The 15,784-nt window shown below is 51.1% G+C and overlaps 1 protein-coding gene across 7 annotated transcripts in view; it reads right to left on the reverse strand.

Moving 5' to 3' along the window:
* Positions 1-1,975: 1,975 nt before the first annotated feature.
* The window catches only part of Vwa5b1 (von Willebrand factor A domain containing 5B1), a 71,764-nt gene continuing 57,955 nt past the window's right edge, over positions 1,976-15,784 (reverse strand). For 5 of the 7 annotated variants that reach the window (XM_006539241.4, XM_017320433.1, XM_006539243.3 and 2 more), the window contains 5 exons: positions 13,046-13,171; positions 10,316-10,390; positions 9,619-9,688; positions 8,725-8,842; positions 1,976-7,314 (listed from right to left, as the gene is read on the reverse strand). In XM_006539241.4, coding sequence (XP_006539304.1) covers positions 6,814-7,314; positions 8,725-8,842; positions 9,619-9,688; positions 10,316-10,390; positions 13,046-13,171 — 890 coding nt within the window. In that variant the 3' untranslated portion in view covers positions 1,976-6,813. The remainder of the gene's footprint in view (positions 7,315-8,724; positions 8,843-9,618; positions 9,689-10,315; positions 10,391-13,045; positions 13,172-15,784) is intronic. The other 2 variants (NM_029401.1, XM_006539245.4) reach the window with 2 other exon arrangements.

The following is a 15,784-nucleotide window of genomic DNA, read 5'->3' on the forward strand; positions in this document are numbered from 1 at the left end:
CTCCTGCTTTCCAGCAGGGAGTTCCAGGTTCAGAAGTCACCCAGGCCGGGGTGGGGGTGGGGTGGGGTGGGGGGGTGGGGATGGGGGGTAGTGGGGTGACACAGGGAAGGTGTCAACGCCTGGCAGAACGTGTATCTACCCGCTGGATCTGAGGTCTGAGGCTTTTCTGGGACCAGTTTGTCTTAGGATGGCTGAGAAAGCTATAGCAAACAGCTTCCCTACTGTCGGCTGAGCCGGGTTTTAAAGTGGGGTCTGGCCCACCTTCTAGGTATCTGGGATAGGAAAGGGCCCTTTGCATCACATATCACTAAGATGATCCAGGGCTCATTGTGCAATAGAGCATGTGCGTCCCTTTCTTCTTCCAAGACCCTAGACCTGGGCTGGACGTTGGGTGTGCTCCGGCTGGATGCTCCCAGGGTCACAGTGAGTGAGTGCAGCTGGGGCTTCCAGCAGAATGATGGAGTTTGACAGGGTGGGGCTGGAGTCCTCTTGGTAGACCAGGATGAGGGGACCTGAGAGCTCACGGGGAGCTCAGGCTATGGTGTGATAGGCAACAGTGCCCTGCAGGGTACAGGCTGTTATCATGCCCAGAATCCCGGGTGTGGTCAGTTCCTGTCTTACGGAGATGCTGGAGTTAGCCCAGGAGTCCCTTTTAATCTTTAGTGCATCCTTACCAGTGTGAGGGACAAGGAGGTCCTCACCGCCATCCTGGCCTGGCCTTTACAGGAGGGTCAGTAGAACATGAGGGGGAAGTGCCATCAGGGTGTCACCGACTGCTTTAGCTCAGCCTGTTGGCATTCCTGTGGGAACTGATAGTGCTTCATTGCGATGTTTGGGGGCTGGTGGGAAATTCCTAATTTAGTCAACCACTTCCCCTGCAGTCTGCTAAGGGCTTGTATTGATCACGTTTCCTGTTGCTGTGACCAAAATTCCTGACAAGAAGCAGCTTAAGGGGGTGGGGTTCTTTCTGTCTTACAGTTCAAGGGAGTGCAATTGAACATGGCAGGGGAGTTGTCAGCAGGTCACATGACATTACATCTGTAACCAGGAAGCAGAGGCTCGTGGAAGGTGGTACTTAGCTTACTCACTGTCTTTCATGCAGCCTGGGACATCAGTCCGTGGGGTGTCCTACCTGAAGTGAAGGCGAGTCTCATACTTAAGCTAAGCCAATCTAGAGAACCCCTCATAGACATGCCCAGAGATGCATTTCCTAGGTGGTTCCAGTTCAGGTCACATTGACAATCAATATTGACCACTGTGGGGGTCACCAGTTTGGGGGAAAAGGTGAGTTGCTTTGTGATGTCCAAACGAGCCCCATACTTGTTTGGGGGAGACAAGTTTGGAAGCTGTGGCCTGTTGAATAAACACATTTTATGGATGCTGTTTAATTAAACACAGTTCAGCATCCTAATTTTAAACTATGTCCCATAGGAAGAGAAGGTATTCTATTCTTTGTAAGTTAGAAAGTCTCAGTTGTTAACATCCTTCCTGGTCACTCTCTGTTACAGAAGGCTTGGGATAGCAGGCAACACAGATGAACTCTGCTAGGAGACCATGCGCACATCTGGCTCGGGTCCTCCACTGGATAGTGCCAACATCTGTGTTGGTTTGACTGGCGGCTTTCTCAGGCTGTCGGGCCAGCTCCATGGGTGCACTTGTGATGGCCTGGGCGGAATTGGTACCCCGGGGGTAGTCCCTAGCTAATGCCTGAGTGGCGCTGGTACTCACGTGACCTGTTTCTTTTAAACTTGAGGTTTTTATCACTCTGGGTCCCAGAATTCCTGGTAGGAACTGTGACCAACTTCTCAGGTTTAAAACCTCCCCACGACCTCTCAGTCCCCAGCAAACCAAGACCGTCGGTCATCTTAGGAGAAAGCCTTGCCAAGTCAGGGGCAGCTTACTAAGGAAGGTGAACTGGTCCCTGTCCTGCTAGTTTGGCCTCTGAGAACAAAAGGACCGGACACAAGTCAAATCTTGTCACACCAACAGTTTTATGAGCCAAAAGCCTGGAGAAGAACAGAGCTACCATGACAAAGCAGCCACCCTTTGAAAATATATCCACACACAATTCCGTGGTAGGCACAGCTAGGTGATGGAATTAGACAGCCGGGCCCCAGGACTTCTGCAACATCAATGTAAATGACTACACCAGGCAAGGCGCTAATGTATTTTCCAAGAAGCAGGAAGTGTCTAGGCACTGTGAGGTCATGGGGGCGAGCAGAGAAAGACACAGGGCATCACGTGATAGGTAGGCACTTGAGGCTCTGTCTGACAAGGACAAGCACCGGCCATGCCACTTGAGTCAAAGCCATTTGGGCAAATAGTTGGAACTACACCGGGTGTTACCGCATGGATGCATGGAGACAGCAACTTTGCCTTAGAAGTGGCTGTAAGCCCAGGAGAGCTGGCCCAGGGTCTGAGAGGATTGCAGTGCCCACAGGGGACATCTCACACAGGCATTGCTGCATGGGGAGGCAGTGCTGGTGTGAGGAGAGTCACCAGGCCAAGGCAGAGGTGGACACAGGGGTCAGGACACTCCCCAGTCATGAACTGGATTGGTTGGGCACCAAGTCCCTGGCCTGGGGACAGATCTCTGTGAATCAGCTTGCCCAGCTGCAGGATGCTGGACATGTCCTGTCCCAAGTGTATTCAGCCCCAAGTATCTTCAGTGGCACTGTAGAGAGAGCGGTGTTAGAATGCAGGCCTCTTCCTTGCTGCTGCTGTTCCCAGTTCCTGCTGGGTGGAGGGTTGAGGAGTGGGATAAAATCTTCTCCCAAGGGCAGTAGCAATGAACGAATGCCCTCCCTCTCCCACCTCAGGGCACCGAAGATTTAGAATGCACTGTTGCCTGGATTACTGTGAGATATTACAATATGTTAGAGTTGAAACAGGACTTAGAACCCCACATGACAAGTGTGGGGGGTGTTGTCAGGCAGATTCCAGCCAGGCAGGAGAATGGGGTAGGCAATCTCTAGGGAGAAGGCCACTGCGGTCAGATGGAACAGGCCCTTTCCCACACTCTCTCCTTGTATAAGGGGTCCTGCCAAGGGCAGTGACCAGCAGAGAAATTTTGTCTTTCAAAGATATCAGTGGGGTGCAAGCAAGATTTAGAGGAAACTTCTAGAAACCTTTATTGGCGGGTGAACCAGCAAGCGGGATGGTGGTGGGGTGGTGGCTTGCTTTCTCACTCATCTGAGTGAGCAGACAAAAATCACCAGGAGTTGGTTGGTATTGGGTGTGGTTGATCTACTCCTCAGCCATAACCAGGCAGCTCGGGTCATGGAGGACACTCATTTGGCTTCAGACTTGGGATTGACTGGAAGCCAAGGCCGCATATCTACAAGTGCAGTGTGAGCCAAGGCTGGGCCTTACAGACGGGGTTCACCTATGGCAGGAGGCAGAGCCAGAGAGCATCCTGTTGTAGGCATTCCCTTGCTCCACAGGAAACAGAACCCATGGTGGCCAGCTCTCCTTACACCATCAAGAATGTGTCAGAAATCTGCAGATCAGTGCCTCCAAAACTCAGAGGGTGTTAGCCTGAGGCAATGCCCATGGAAGGCCAGACCATGGGGCTGGAGAACGGTCAGTCAAGATAAACCCAGCCCTGGATGAAGGAGTGCCAGAGGGAGTCACGGAAACTCTTCCATGACTGCTCGCTAAACTCCAAAGGGACAGGGACAGTCACCGGTGTGCTCACAGGGACTACTTCACAGGCTTTACATACAAGCACCCCATAAAGGCTATCTAGATGTTAGTGCTAACTCAGGGAAATGCCCAAAGACAAGTAGTTTTTAACTGGATACCTTTAAGAGAGCTGCATACTGGTAACCTCCTTGGAAACTGGTGATACCATTAACTGGTTAGCATTCTGATCGGCATACATCTGTTTTCTGGGAGGTGTGGGGGGGGGGCGATGTTCCCAGTATGTTTATCACACTGAAAATTTCTGTGGGTGAGCAACAGGCTGGAAGTACACACCTAAAAGAATCCTACCATTCTACAAAGGTAAGAGGGCCTTGGAGGAAGACAGCAATTTTCTGGAAGTCACAGAGTAGAACGGTGGCTGGGTTGGGACCACCCCATAGGCTCCTTAATCTTGGTTCATGTTTTTACTATTGAAGGCAGTGAAGATGCTGGCCAGACAGTCTCAATGGTCATTTCTTCACACAGCAGGGACATTGCTGTCCCTTTGACATGGCCTTGAAAGTAAAGCTGGCTTATCGAACTAAACGGGGTGGATTCAAGTTTGCCTAGATCACTGGGTCAACAGTACACCCCTTGAAGACCTTTGTACCGGTTTTGTTTCTATACACGTGCCCACTACCTATGGCTCCTGTGTTTTCCTTAAGGCCCTACCTTTTGGTCGTCTGCTTGGCGAGCCAGGCAGTGAGTTACCGAAGCTGCAAGTCATCCCAACACCACTGGAACAATTCTACAAATGTTTCTTGTCCAGACACTCCCTCTCCCAGTCCTCGGGTTACTGAAAGCCAAGGGATGTATTTCTTGATACTATGGTGCTCGGGCAGGGGGGTGAGTCCAGGGCTACAGGGATCAACAATCACTTATGCATCAAATACACTGCTGAGCTCTGGCAGCTGACGCGTGGGCAGATTTTTCTAGGGATTGCATAGTGCTAACTCCGCAGTGGGTGAGAGATTGACTGCCCTGAGCCATGACCATTGTCCTGTCCAGGATCAAGCTCATGGGCAGGTGCTGTTTAGACAGTCCAACTTGCTCAGTAACAGAGGAAGAGAGGGGGCTGGGATACAAACACAACATGCTCAAAACCACACAGCACAGAAGTACAGTGAATCCATGCTTACCAAGAGACATGTTAGCAGAAGAACGCTCACTAACTCTAGAACGCTGAGAGAAGGGAACCCCTCACTGCTCGAGGGAACATCAAGACAGGGGCCCAAGTCCTTATGTTCTGATTCATGGCCTGGTCATTTTTCCACTCATAATGACCAGGCATAGACACTACCCTTGCCACCCCGAGGAAGCTTGGGCTGCTGGCTGGGTAGCAAAAGTAGTGGGGGTTTTGATGGGGCAGAGGAGTTAGCAAGTCTTTCCCTTTATCTCCTTGGGACCTTGGGCAAGACAATCTAAATTCCTGTCCCATCTTAGTGACACTGATATTAAGCCAATACCCAAGAATTCCGTCCCATTTGATGTCAGGGTCTGCACGGTGGTTTCTTTCCAGAGGGTGAGTGGCATTAAGTGAAGTAGGGAAGGGACTTTGCCTCTTTAAAAGGGACCCTCTGGGGAGTTGCTGCGGTGTAGTTGGAGGGCCCAGGGCAGAACACGAGGGCTGGGAGTAGAGCATCCCTATCCTGTTAGGTCTGCTTCTTGTCTCTTCCCTTAGATGGTGTTTTGGGGAAGTACCCACCTCCCACCATCCTACTCCAGCTCCCAGGACAGACTGCCTATCCCTTAGAATCTCTGTAGAGCAGTGCACTGGCTCAGAGCCCGTAAGACTCCCATGGGTTGCTTTAACCAAGATTTGTCTCACCCGAAAGGAAATGCTGTAGGGTTTCATATCAGGGTCTCAGGGACTACTTTTGGGAATAAGATATGAGAAGCTAAGACCTTAGGTGTAAGGGATTTATGGGGTCCATAGCTTCTGTCTAGGGATCCGGGCTAGTGTCCTTGGTGAGTTCCAGACACACTTTGCGGGGAAGTGTGAGGGGAGAGAGGCAATGCCTAGGCAGTTTGACACTAGTCTGGGGGTATCATAAAGAGGAGCGTTTAGATTGGGTAGCCCCTCCCCCACCCTCAGCTCCTACTTTGAAATTTCAAGATTCTTTTATTCCCTTCCATGTCCGGACACACTGCAGCCAAATCTGTTTTTCTGCTGTAGAGAAGTTTTCTGTCTGCCAGACAATGTGGTGTGGTCACCTGGCGCTAGAGACTCCACTATCCCAGAATGCAATGCACACAGATGTGCCCCTCTAACCCCTCAATACAAATGGAGGGAGTCACTTTATCCAACAACAGGTGTGTAAGTTACTTACGGCTGGCATTGACTCTGTGAGCTTGTCCATTCTGGACTAATTCTGCAGACTATAGCTACCATCTTCTGTTTTGGCTGGAAGGGAATCTCTCCCCTGTGGTCCTGCTCACATCTTAGACAGGAAGCCAGACTTCATATCATGCATGTGTTCTCAACTACTAGGAGGGATCTCTTGCAAAGTCTTGGGAACAATGGTTCTCTGATTGGCTTGCTAGTGGGATTTGGAGCCTCTAGGCTGTTACCATGGAGACGCAAACCTATCCCACAATGCATAGACAGAGGAGGTCTCTTGGTGCCTGGAGCAAGCTTGTGGTTCTTGTCTTTTATGGGTTTTCTTGTCTACCTTTTTTCCCCCCTGGACTGGGACATTGCTGTCCCTAGTACATGCCGACATGATCTTTCTCCAGGGAAACACTCCTCTCTCCCTCTCTCTCTCTCTCTCTCTCTCTCTCTCTCTCTCTCTCTCTCTCTCTCTCTCTCTCTCTCTCTGTCTGTGTGTGTGTGTTTCTCTGACCATGCCCCAGGAGCAGCAGGACCTGGAGTTTTTTGAAGACCTGGATGGGAAGAATATTAGGTCTATTAAAAAAAATCTACCTCATCCTCTTGTCTTGAAGAAGGGGAAATTGAGGCCCTGATGGGGCAGTGACTGATCTAAAGTTAGTAGGTGGTAGCAAGGCTGGGATTAAATTTAGGCCCACCCACTGCCAGTCCAAGGCACTTTCTAGCAATACCCTATTGGCTACGGCTTTCAAAAAGTTCCCCTAGCAACTCAAACAGCCCATCATCACCCTCCCCATCCCTTACACATAATTGGGGTTGTAACAGAGCATATTGAACTCTAATTTCTCATCCCAGTGTCGCAGAAGCACAAAGAGTTGGCGAGCAGTGTTCTTGAGAGTGCTCAAGGTGCGGCCCTCAGGAACTTTCTGCTTCTCCACCCAGGAGCTGGCCTTGGCAGCCACCAGCTCCCACTCAATGATGTAGTTAGCTGAGCTGTGTTCCAGCCACGCCAGCGCCACCACCGTGGCCCACAGCTTTCCCATGTGCTCCAGCATTGCATTGGACTCCTGGTCTGAGCTCTCTTCAGACTTTAGGGAGATGCCGTCACAGGATGGGGGTGAAGAGGAGAGACTGGTGCAGTCCTGTGGACTCTGGGTCTTCAGATCCTGTCGGCGGGTGACGAGGGACATTCGGAGGCAGGAGAAGGGTGAGGTCCACTTGAGTTTCTCCATGGGGATTTGGATGGTCGTGCAGAAGGCTTCATTGAGCAAAAAGGCTCCCGAGGCCAGCTGCAGAGACACCTGAGGGCAGGGACACATCTTAGTGAACCTCAAACTTCTCGGCCCATGGAGTGCGGGGCCACACGAGATCCAGGTCCACATAGTGTGCTCATTCATCTCATCCTGCCCGCTCTGCCCATCTGGGGTATTTCAAGATACCCCAAGTCAATGGGGCACGCCCTCACTATATTCTCCAGTGTCGAGGGATAATCACTCTCTAAGCCAAATGCACTCACTACCCTGCCTCTAACCTGCCTCTTCCCCTGTGCGGGCCCTGCTTGGCCACTGGGATTTTTCAGGCCTGTCCATCAGACTCTGGCCTGCTCACCCCTGTCTCTGCCTGACCTCCTCACACACACCCCGTCCCCTCTCTCTTTCCTCTTCCGCACCTCTTCCTCTACCTCGCACGCACTCAGAGGAAACTCCCTCCACAAAGTCCAGATTCCACATGCTCTGAAGGACCAGGTCAGTTTCCCAGTCCAGGGTGTGATTCATAAAGCCTTTCACCACCTGGCCCCAATTTCCTGTGCTCTCACCCCATGACCCCTTTCTCCAGACGCCAAGCTGCGTCCTCTCTAGGCCTTTGGCCATGACGCCTGAAGATTCAGGTCTTGGCTCAGCCTCTGCCTTCTTCCGGAAGTCATATACCATTCTGTCAACACTCGGGCCTCAGGGTCACACCACCAAAGCAAGCCTCTCCTCTCACTGTTGCCAAGGGGTAGGATTGCCGGGTTCCTTGTCTGGCTTCTATTGGATGCTTTATCCGAAGAACTACGTTTATCTAATTCAAGGTCATCTCCTCTGCACTGAGCCCGACTCACTCAACCCTGGTGGAGAGACTCTAAGTCTAAGTGCTTGGCTGCCCTGGATAGCTGGGGATTCCAAATGACGTCACGCACGTACCGGGGTGTGAGCAGATAGAGATAATGAGGGGATGTACCCAGACAGCGCCTCTCTTTCATGGTCCTATGAAGCCCAATCTCAGGAACCCCCTAGATGTGGCAGGACCTGCATGCCTTGGTCCTTGGCTCCAAGCAGTGGGCTGTAGAAACAGGCTTCTGTCCCCATCATAGCATACTGGGTCACCTACAGAGCTGCTTATGAAACCAGGGCACGTCCTTGGGATATTACTCTAACTTACCTGGGAAGCACATCACGGCTTGCTTTTATGAACTGAAAACAGACGCATGGGTATTGTAGGACAGTTCCAAGGCAAGGATAGCGAGTGTAGAGGAGTTTCTTGTGACTAATACCCACACTGCAAGTGGGGACACCTGGTAGCTCCCTCTGCCTTGGTGGCCACTTGGGTGGGGTGGGGGGAGTTCTAGAAAGCTCAGGAGAGTTTTGGGTGCTGAGATCCTTCCCTGGGAAGAGGAGAGGGCATGGGCAGGGGCTGAGCTGGGGGGAGGGGGGCTGAGTTCTGGAGCTCACCAGTGGTATGTAGTCAGAGCTCTGGCTGCCTGGGGTTGCCTCTGAAGCCTTGGGCAACGATTTGCTGAGAAAGCCTTTGGTAGCTCGGGTCAGCAGCCTGGATTTGTTGAGATTCAACCTGTGCATACAGAAACAGGTTCTCTGGTTATCCCAGCCCTCTTGGGCCTTCTCAGAAGTCACTGAAAGGTGGACCCAGCAGATGGTGTTCTTCAATCGCCTCACTTGACAGACAGGGAAATGGAGGCCTGGAGACACCTTGAGGTGGCCATCCCTAACTCGTCTCTTAGCAACAATGGGGCAATGAATGGGTCAGCGTTTTCCTGGGCTGTCTATGGATACCATGCCCTTCTGAGTCCAGTGATGGAAAGACTCCTAAGATAGTTGTGACCGTTAGTACTGTGGGCTTGTCAGGATCTAGCATCAATGAAGAGACAACTCTCTGGGCTGACCAAGGAGAGATCTACCCTGAACGTGGGTGGTACCATCCCATTGCCTGGAGCCCTGGACCAAATGGAAGACGAAAGATGAGCACCAGCATCCATCTCTCTCTGCTTCCTGGCTGCAGGTGCCGTGTGACTAGCTGCCTCATGTGTCTGCCTTGGGGCCTTCCTGCTGTGACAGACTACACCCTCAAACCAAATAAACCCTCTGTAAGTTGCTTTTTAACAGAAAAGAAAAAAGGGAAAAGTAACTATTTATTGGCTTTCCCAGGGGTGTTTATGTTTAAAGAGACCTTGGAAAATGTGGGGCATAGTTTGGCTGCTTGAGACCCGTCACACTATGGTATCTCTAGGCCACAGGGCTTTTTAGCATCCCCGAGGTGAGACTGGCCCTGTCTCTGACATCAGGAAAAGGAAAGAAAGTATCTTGTTCTCAGAGGGAAACTCTACTTACTTAGATCCAAAGAGAGTCTCAGTGGCCTTCATGGAGGATGGAGCGCTGGCGGACAGGTTTTGAGGGGGACCTGGAGAGTCACAGAATGATGGAGTGAGAGACTGGATAGGGGCCCTGTCCACTGAGTCACCTCCCAGCTGGGAAAGCTGGATCTGAGTGGGGCGGGAGCTTCACTATGTATAGAAGGCACCAGGATGTGAACTGGTTGCTAAGCAGCTACGTCCCAGGTACAGTGGGTCAGGTGACACAGGTAAGGGGCAGGCGAGCCTCTAAGGTTCTTTCAGGGGGCCCTGGCATCTTCTGGGAGGTGATTGAAGGGGCTGTGACAGTTTCACATCAACCACCCCATTTCCAGATTCGACACTGAGTTGACAACCCTGCCAGAGGATTCCATGCTAAGAGTGATGGGGCGGTGCCCCCCTTCCCCTCCGCTAGAAATAGGGGGTCCCGCTCTATAAAAACCCGCTAAGTGGACCTTGGAAAAAAAGTTCCCTCTTTTAGGCCTCAACTTCTTCATCTTTAAACTGGGGACAGTCCTTGCCATCTCTCGCTAGCTGTTCTGAGACATCAGTGAAGGTCTGGGCACTGATGTCTCTGTTGGTACTGAGACACCTACACCCCCTCCCCACCCCCACCCCCCACCCCCCGTCTCACATTCCACTATCATAATAAGAGTCAGCCCCAGCAGGCTGCTTACCTTCTGCCGTGGTTTGCTTCTCATGGCCGGGGGATGGGGTTTTATTGAAGGTTGAAGTAGGGCTGTCTTGTAGGGCTGTAACAGAGGATGCCAGTGGGGCCTGGGCACCCCTTACCCTTCTCGGCATGCTACCATGCTGGGTTCAAAGTCCTAACACCTCTACTCACTAAGCCATGGGTCCTTGGTAATGTTACCTATCAGACTCTAGTGTACATTGGAGTTAAAGACACATGCCTTACAGAGTCAGTGAGATACTACTCAGATAATGCTTAGTGCTTCACCAAGTACTCACCAAGTACTTAAAGCATGTGCTAAGTGAGACCTCGAACTGCAGACCCCACAGGGAATATGAGGCAAATGAGGGAGAGCTTTGGGATGGGAGTCAGGGTCTGGGTACAGTGGGCACCTCCTCCCCTGGTCTGCGCTCCCTGGGATGTTCATTCCAGGCTTTCAGGAGGCTCCAGTACATGGCCCCAACTTGTTAGAAAGCTTTGAGTCTCAGTATTCCAGTCTGTAAAATAGACTTGATAAGCATGGTTCACAACCATGATCGTAGTTTGAATGAGATGTGTCCCCAGAGACTCGTGGAGTTGAACACTGGGTCCCAGATTGTGGGACAGTTTAGAGGAGATTTTGGAACCTTTAGGCATCAAGTCTATTGGAGGAACTATGTCACTGGGGGGCGGGGCTTCAGGCTTTGTATTCTCACCCTACTTCCTGTTCTCTTTCTTTCTGCATCCTGTGTGTGGGATGAAAGTGTGACCACCCAGCTTCCTGTGCCCATCATGAGAATACCTGGAAAACCCTGCTCTTGTCACCATGATGGATGCCATCCATCTGGAACCACCAACCACAACGAATCCTGTCCTCCCTAAGTGGCTATCCTCAGGCTATCTTATCACAGGAACAGAAATGTCTAACCAAGGCAAGGTTGCATCAAGATGGTGACCATTGGGATTGTCAGTCTGGCGGCGGGACGGTGTGACATAAGGGAGGGTCTAAGTTACAGTAAGGAGGCTCAAATACAAACACATTCAGTCTTTTTCTCCCCAGGCGAGGGGACTGGGCTCATTGCCACAGTCCTCAGCATGAGGACGAACTAGAGACAGCAAGACTGAACGAGGTAACCAGGGCATAAACACAGGCTAAGTTAACCTCACAGTTCACTGCCAGACACCGAGTTCATCATATGCTGGCTGCATGATCTTGTGTGAGTCACTTGACTTCTCTGGGGCTGATTCCTCTTTTTTATTTTATTTTATTTTATTTTATTTTATTTTATTTTATTTTTGGCCAATGTACTGGCTGGTTTTGTGTGTCAACTTGACACAAGCTGGCGGTCATCACAGAGAAAGGAGCCTCCACTGAGGAAACCCCTCCATGAGATCCAGCTGTAAGTCATTTCCTCAATTAGTGATCAGTGGGGGAGGCCCCCAGACCATGGTGGGTGGTGCCATCCCTAGGCTGGTAGTCCTGAGTTCTATAAGAAAGCAGGCTGAGCAAGCCAAGGGAAGCAAGCCAGTAAGCAGCACCTGTCCATGGCCTCTGCATCAGCTCCTGCCTCCAGGTTCCTGCCCTGTGTGAGTTCCTGTCCTGACTTCCTTTGGTGATGAACAGCAACGTGGAAGAGTAAGCTGAATAAACCCTTTCCTCCCCAACTTGCTTCTTGGTCACGATGTTTTATGCAGGAATAGAAACCCTGTCTAAGACAGTCAAAGAAAGTCTCCTAAGAGTGAGGCATTCTGAGTAGTGAGGACAGAGCTGAGCACAAGGACACCTCTCAGCACGGGCCACTGGCAGCCTTTGCTAGGGAACAGAGAGGGATACAGTAAGAGCTGAGGAGCCAAAGGTATGGGGCATGAAGAGAGCATGATAGGAAGTCAGGGGCTCGTGATTACAGTGGAAACCACAGCCTGCCAAGGGCTGAGTCCCAGAGAAGGAACAGTTAGACTGGAAAGTCCCTGTAAACTCAGTGGCTGGGCTCAGCAGGTCCCCCCTGTGGCATGGGGCACAGAGAGACCAAGACATTGTCCTTAATTATGAAGAGCAGCTCTGGGCATCCAGTATTCTCATCTTTTTTTTTTTTTAACTAACTCTCCCCTCTGAGGAAGCATTCTGACAGTGTGGGTGGCTGACTAGGATCAGGGCATGGCCTCTGGTGTCCTCCCCATGTTCAGTAGAGAGCAGGAGGGTTGTAAGGAAGGGGTTGGGATGACTACGGGCGATCTATGGAGAGCCAGAACGACTGGCATGGATGAAAGATGCAGAACGGCCAGTGCTGCATGTCAATCAGCTCAAGGTCACACAAAGGTCATGCCACAGCTCTCTGAGCACCAGGCAGTCAGGTGCAGGCTGGAAGGGCGGGGCTGGCAAACACAGAAAGCAGCAGATGGTGGGACCCCGGGCAGCTGGAATGGCTTCCTTGGTCATCACTTTCTCCTGCTCATTAGGTTTCTCAAAACTTGGTGTCTGGGAGAAGCCAGAGGCTGGAGGGCAGGCAGCTGAGTGTGACGGGTGTGTGTGTGTGTATGTGTGTGTGTGTGTGTGTGTGCTGCAAAGCCAGGCAGAGAGGCTCTGCGCAAAGCCATGTGCTGGAGTTATGCCAGTCCCAGAGGCCTGCCCTTGCCCTCCCCTTGCTTAGGGGTCTAAGACTGCAGACTCAGAGAGCAGCCCGGAGGCCTCAGAAGCAGGGGTGCCCGGGCTCCTGAGCCACCATGAGATGGCATTTACCTAGAGTCTGGAATTTGCTGTCTCCTGCGGCTGAGGAGTGTTCTCTGAGCATAGACTGGGGCCTTCCCAGGCCAGCCGAAGAGCCCCCCCACTGTCGAGTCAGGTTCCGGAAGCTGAGCATGGCACCTTCGTGGAGGACAAGGAAGGACAGGGGATCAGGTGGGTGTGAACCTGTTGGCTCCTGCCCTTTCCCCAATGCCATCAGCCATGAAGGAATGGCTCTTCTGTCTTTCAATTAACCTAAGGCAGCCAAGCATGGCATAACATAAAGACTATGAAGTTTTGGGCCAGGAGGAGCTGAGTTTGAGCTCTGGCCCCATCCTTCATTAGGTGGATGGGATGTGAAACCACCACCCCCAGCCTCAGTTTCCCAATCTGGAGAATGGGGATACTGGTAAATATAACTGCTGTCATACGGTGAAGTGTCCCATGTTCCAGCCCCCTCCTCCTACACAGGTCTGTGAAGCTCCAGACATTGCCAATGGATGGCAGAGAAAGGAAGCTAACTCCCCAAAGAGGGTTGAGGAGGCCTCATTCTCAGAGGACACTAGTCTCTGAGTTGTTCCTGAAATATAAGAGCAGTGTTGTTGGGAAGATGGCATAGTCAGTGAAGTGTGTAAGGATTTGAGTTTGACTCCCAGAGTCCACACGAAAAGGCTTGGTGTGGTAACACACTTTTTTTTAAAAAAGATTTATTTATTTCAGGTATATGAGTACACTGTAGGTGTAATCAAACACACTAGAAGAGGGCATTGGACCCCATTACAGATGGTTGTGAGCCACCATGTGGTTGCTGGGAATTGAACTCAGGACCTCTGGAAGAGCAGTCAGTGCTCTTAACCACTGAGCCATCTCTCTAGTCCGGTGACATAATCCTAATGCAGGGAGGCAGAGGCAGGAGGATGCCTGGGACCCACCATCCATCCATCCATCCAGCCTACCCACTGAGCTTCCAGCCAACAAGCCTGCCTCAAACAAACTGCACTTGAGAAACAACACCTGAGGTTGATCTCTGGCCTCCATACGTGGCCACATACACATGTATGTTACACACACACACCTACAAATCCACAAATAAAAACAAAATAATCGTCTCAGTGGGGAATACATCTGGAAAAGCCACAGCCCAGAGTCCCTTCTCCCAGCCTCTTGATGTGAATTAACACTTTAAGGGCTCTGAGACTTTCTGCATTGGGGAAAGTGTCTAGCTTTATTTAACTGAGGGTCCTTGAATGCACTTCCTGACTTGATAGTTTCTATTTTTTGCACTAGACAGCTATTTACAGGCCAAAACATGAGTGGTTTGTTCCCTAGCACACGTACAAGGAGCGCTGGCGCTTTAGAATTTGGAGTAAGAAGTGGTCCGGGGTCCTCGGTCTCTCACTCTGCACGCTACATGCCAGCCAGATGGATAGAGATGGGTGAAGGGAGATGGAAATGGAGAGGGAGATAGAGAAGGGGAGGGGAGGGGGAGGGGAGGGAGAGGGAGAGAGAGAGAACAGCTTCCCTGAAACAGGAGTGAGGTCACAGCAGGGCCATGGCCTCTGGTCCAGTGCCACTGGTCTGAACTGGAAATGGATGTGGGAATGAGGGATTATTTTGGTAACATGGACAAGGAGACTGGAAGGGTGAGGACGGGCATGCTTGGCTTGTAAACATTTTCCTGGAGGTTTGGTGAGAAAGAAGGAGAAGGAGGAGGAGAGGGGGAGGGGGAGGGGAGAGGGAGATTTGAGGATGTAGCTTAGTGGTAGAATGCCCAGCAAGCCAAGGCCCTGGGCACTAGCAAACAAACAAAGCAAAACAAACCACCAGCCAACCAAGGACAACGTCTTGTAAGTGGCAAGAAAGTATAATTCAGAAAAGAAAAACCTTAGACTTAAAGACAAAGCCGAAAACCATGAAAAGTGTGCCCTATATCTGTGGTTCTCAACCTGTGGGTTGTGACCCCTTGGGGTTGAATGACCTTTTCACAGGGGCTATCAGATATCTTGCTATCAGATATTTACATTACAGTCCATAACAGTAGCAAAATCACAATTGTGAAGTAAAAAAATATATAATTTTGTGACTGGGGTCGCCACACCACGAGGAACTGTATTAAAGGGCCACAGCATTAGGAAGGTTGCTGTCCTACACGGATACACACAGGCACCACAGACAGACACATGGACATCACGGATGACACACATGGACACAGACACCATACACACACACACAGCTTGCCCCTGGGCCAATGTGAAAGTCAGAGAACACAAGAGTCGCTTCTCTCCTAAACCAAGTGGGTTCCAGGGATCAAACTGAGCCCCTTGGGCTTGCCAGCAGGCGCCTTTACCTGCTGTGCCATCTTGCCAGTCCCAAGTTGCAATAGATATAAATACAAATATAAATATAAATAGTATGGAAGAGTGAGTGAGAATGCAGGGTTTGGACCAGGCTACTGGGATTAAAAGCTTAGCTCCTCCAGTCCTGCTGAGTGACCTCAAGCCTCATCATGAAACATCCTCTGCCTCTGTTTCCCATCTGTAAAATGGGGCAGTAACGAAGTTACTTGGCAGAACTGTTTCGAGGGTTGGATGATCTAACATATGCTTTGTGGACCAAGCATAAAACATAAGAGGCAAAGCCAGTTCTAGGGACTGACCCCAGGCTTCCCACACGCCAGGCAAGCACTCCACTGTTATATCCCTGACTCTCCTATTAACTTTTATTTTTGAGACAAGGCCTTGCTAAGTTGCCCAG

This window comes from Mus musculus, chromosome 4 (assembly GCF_000001635.26).
Source record: "Mus musculus strain C57BL/6J chromosome 4, GRCm38.p6 C57BL/6J".
NCBI lineage: Eukaryota > Metazoa > Chordata > Mammalia > Rodentia > Muridae > Mus > Mus musculus.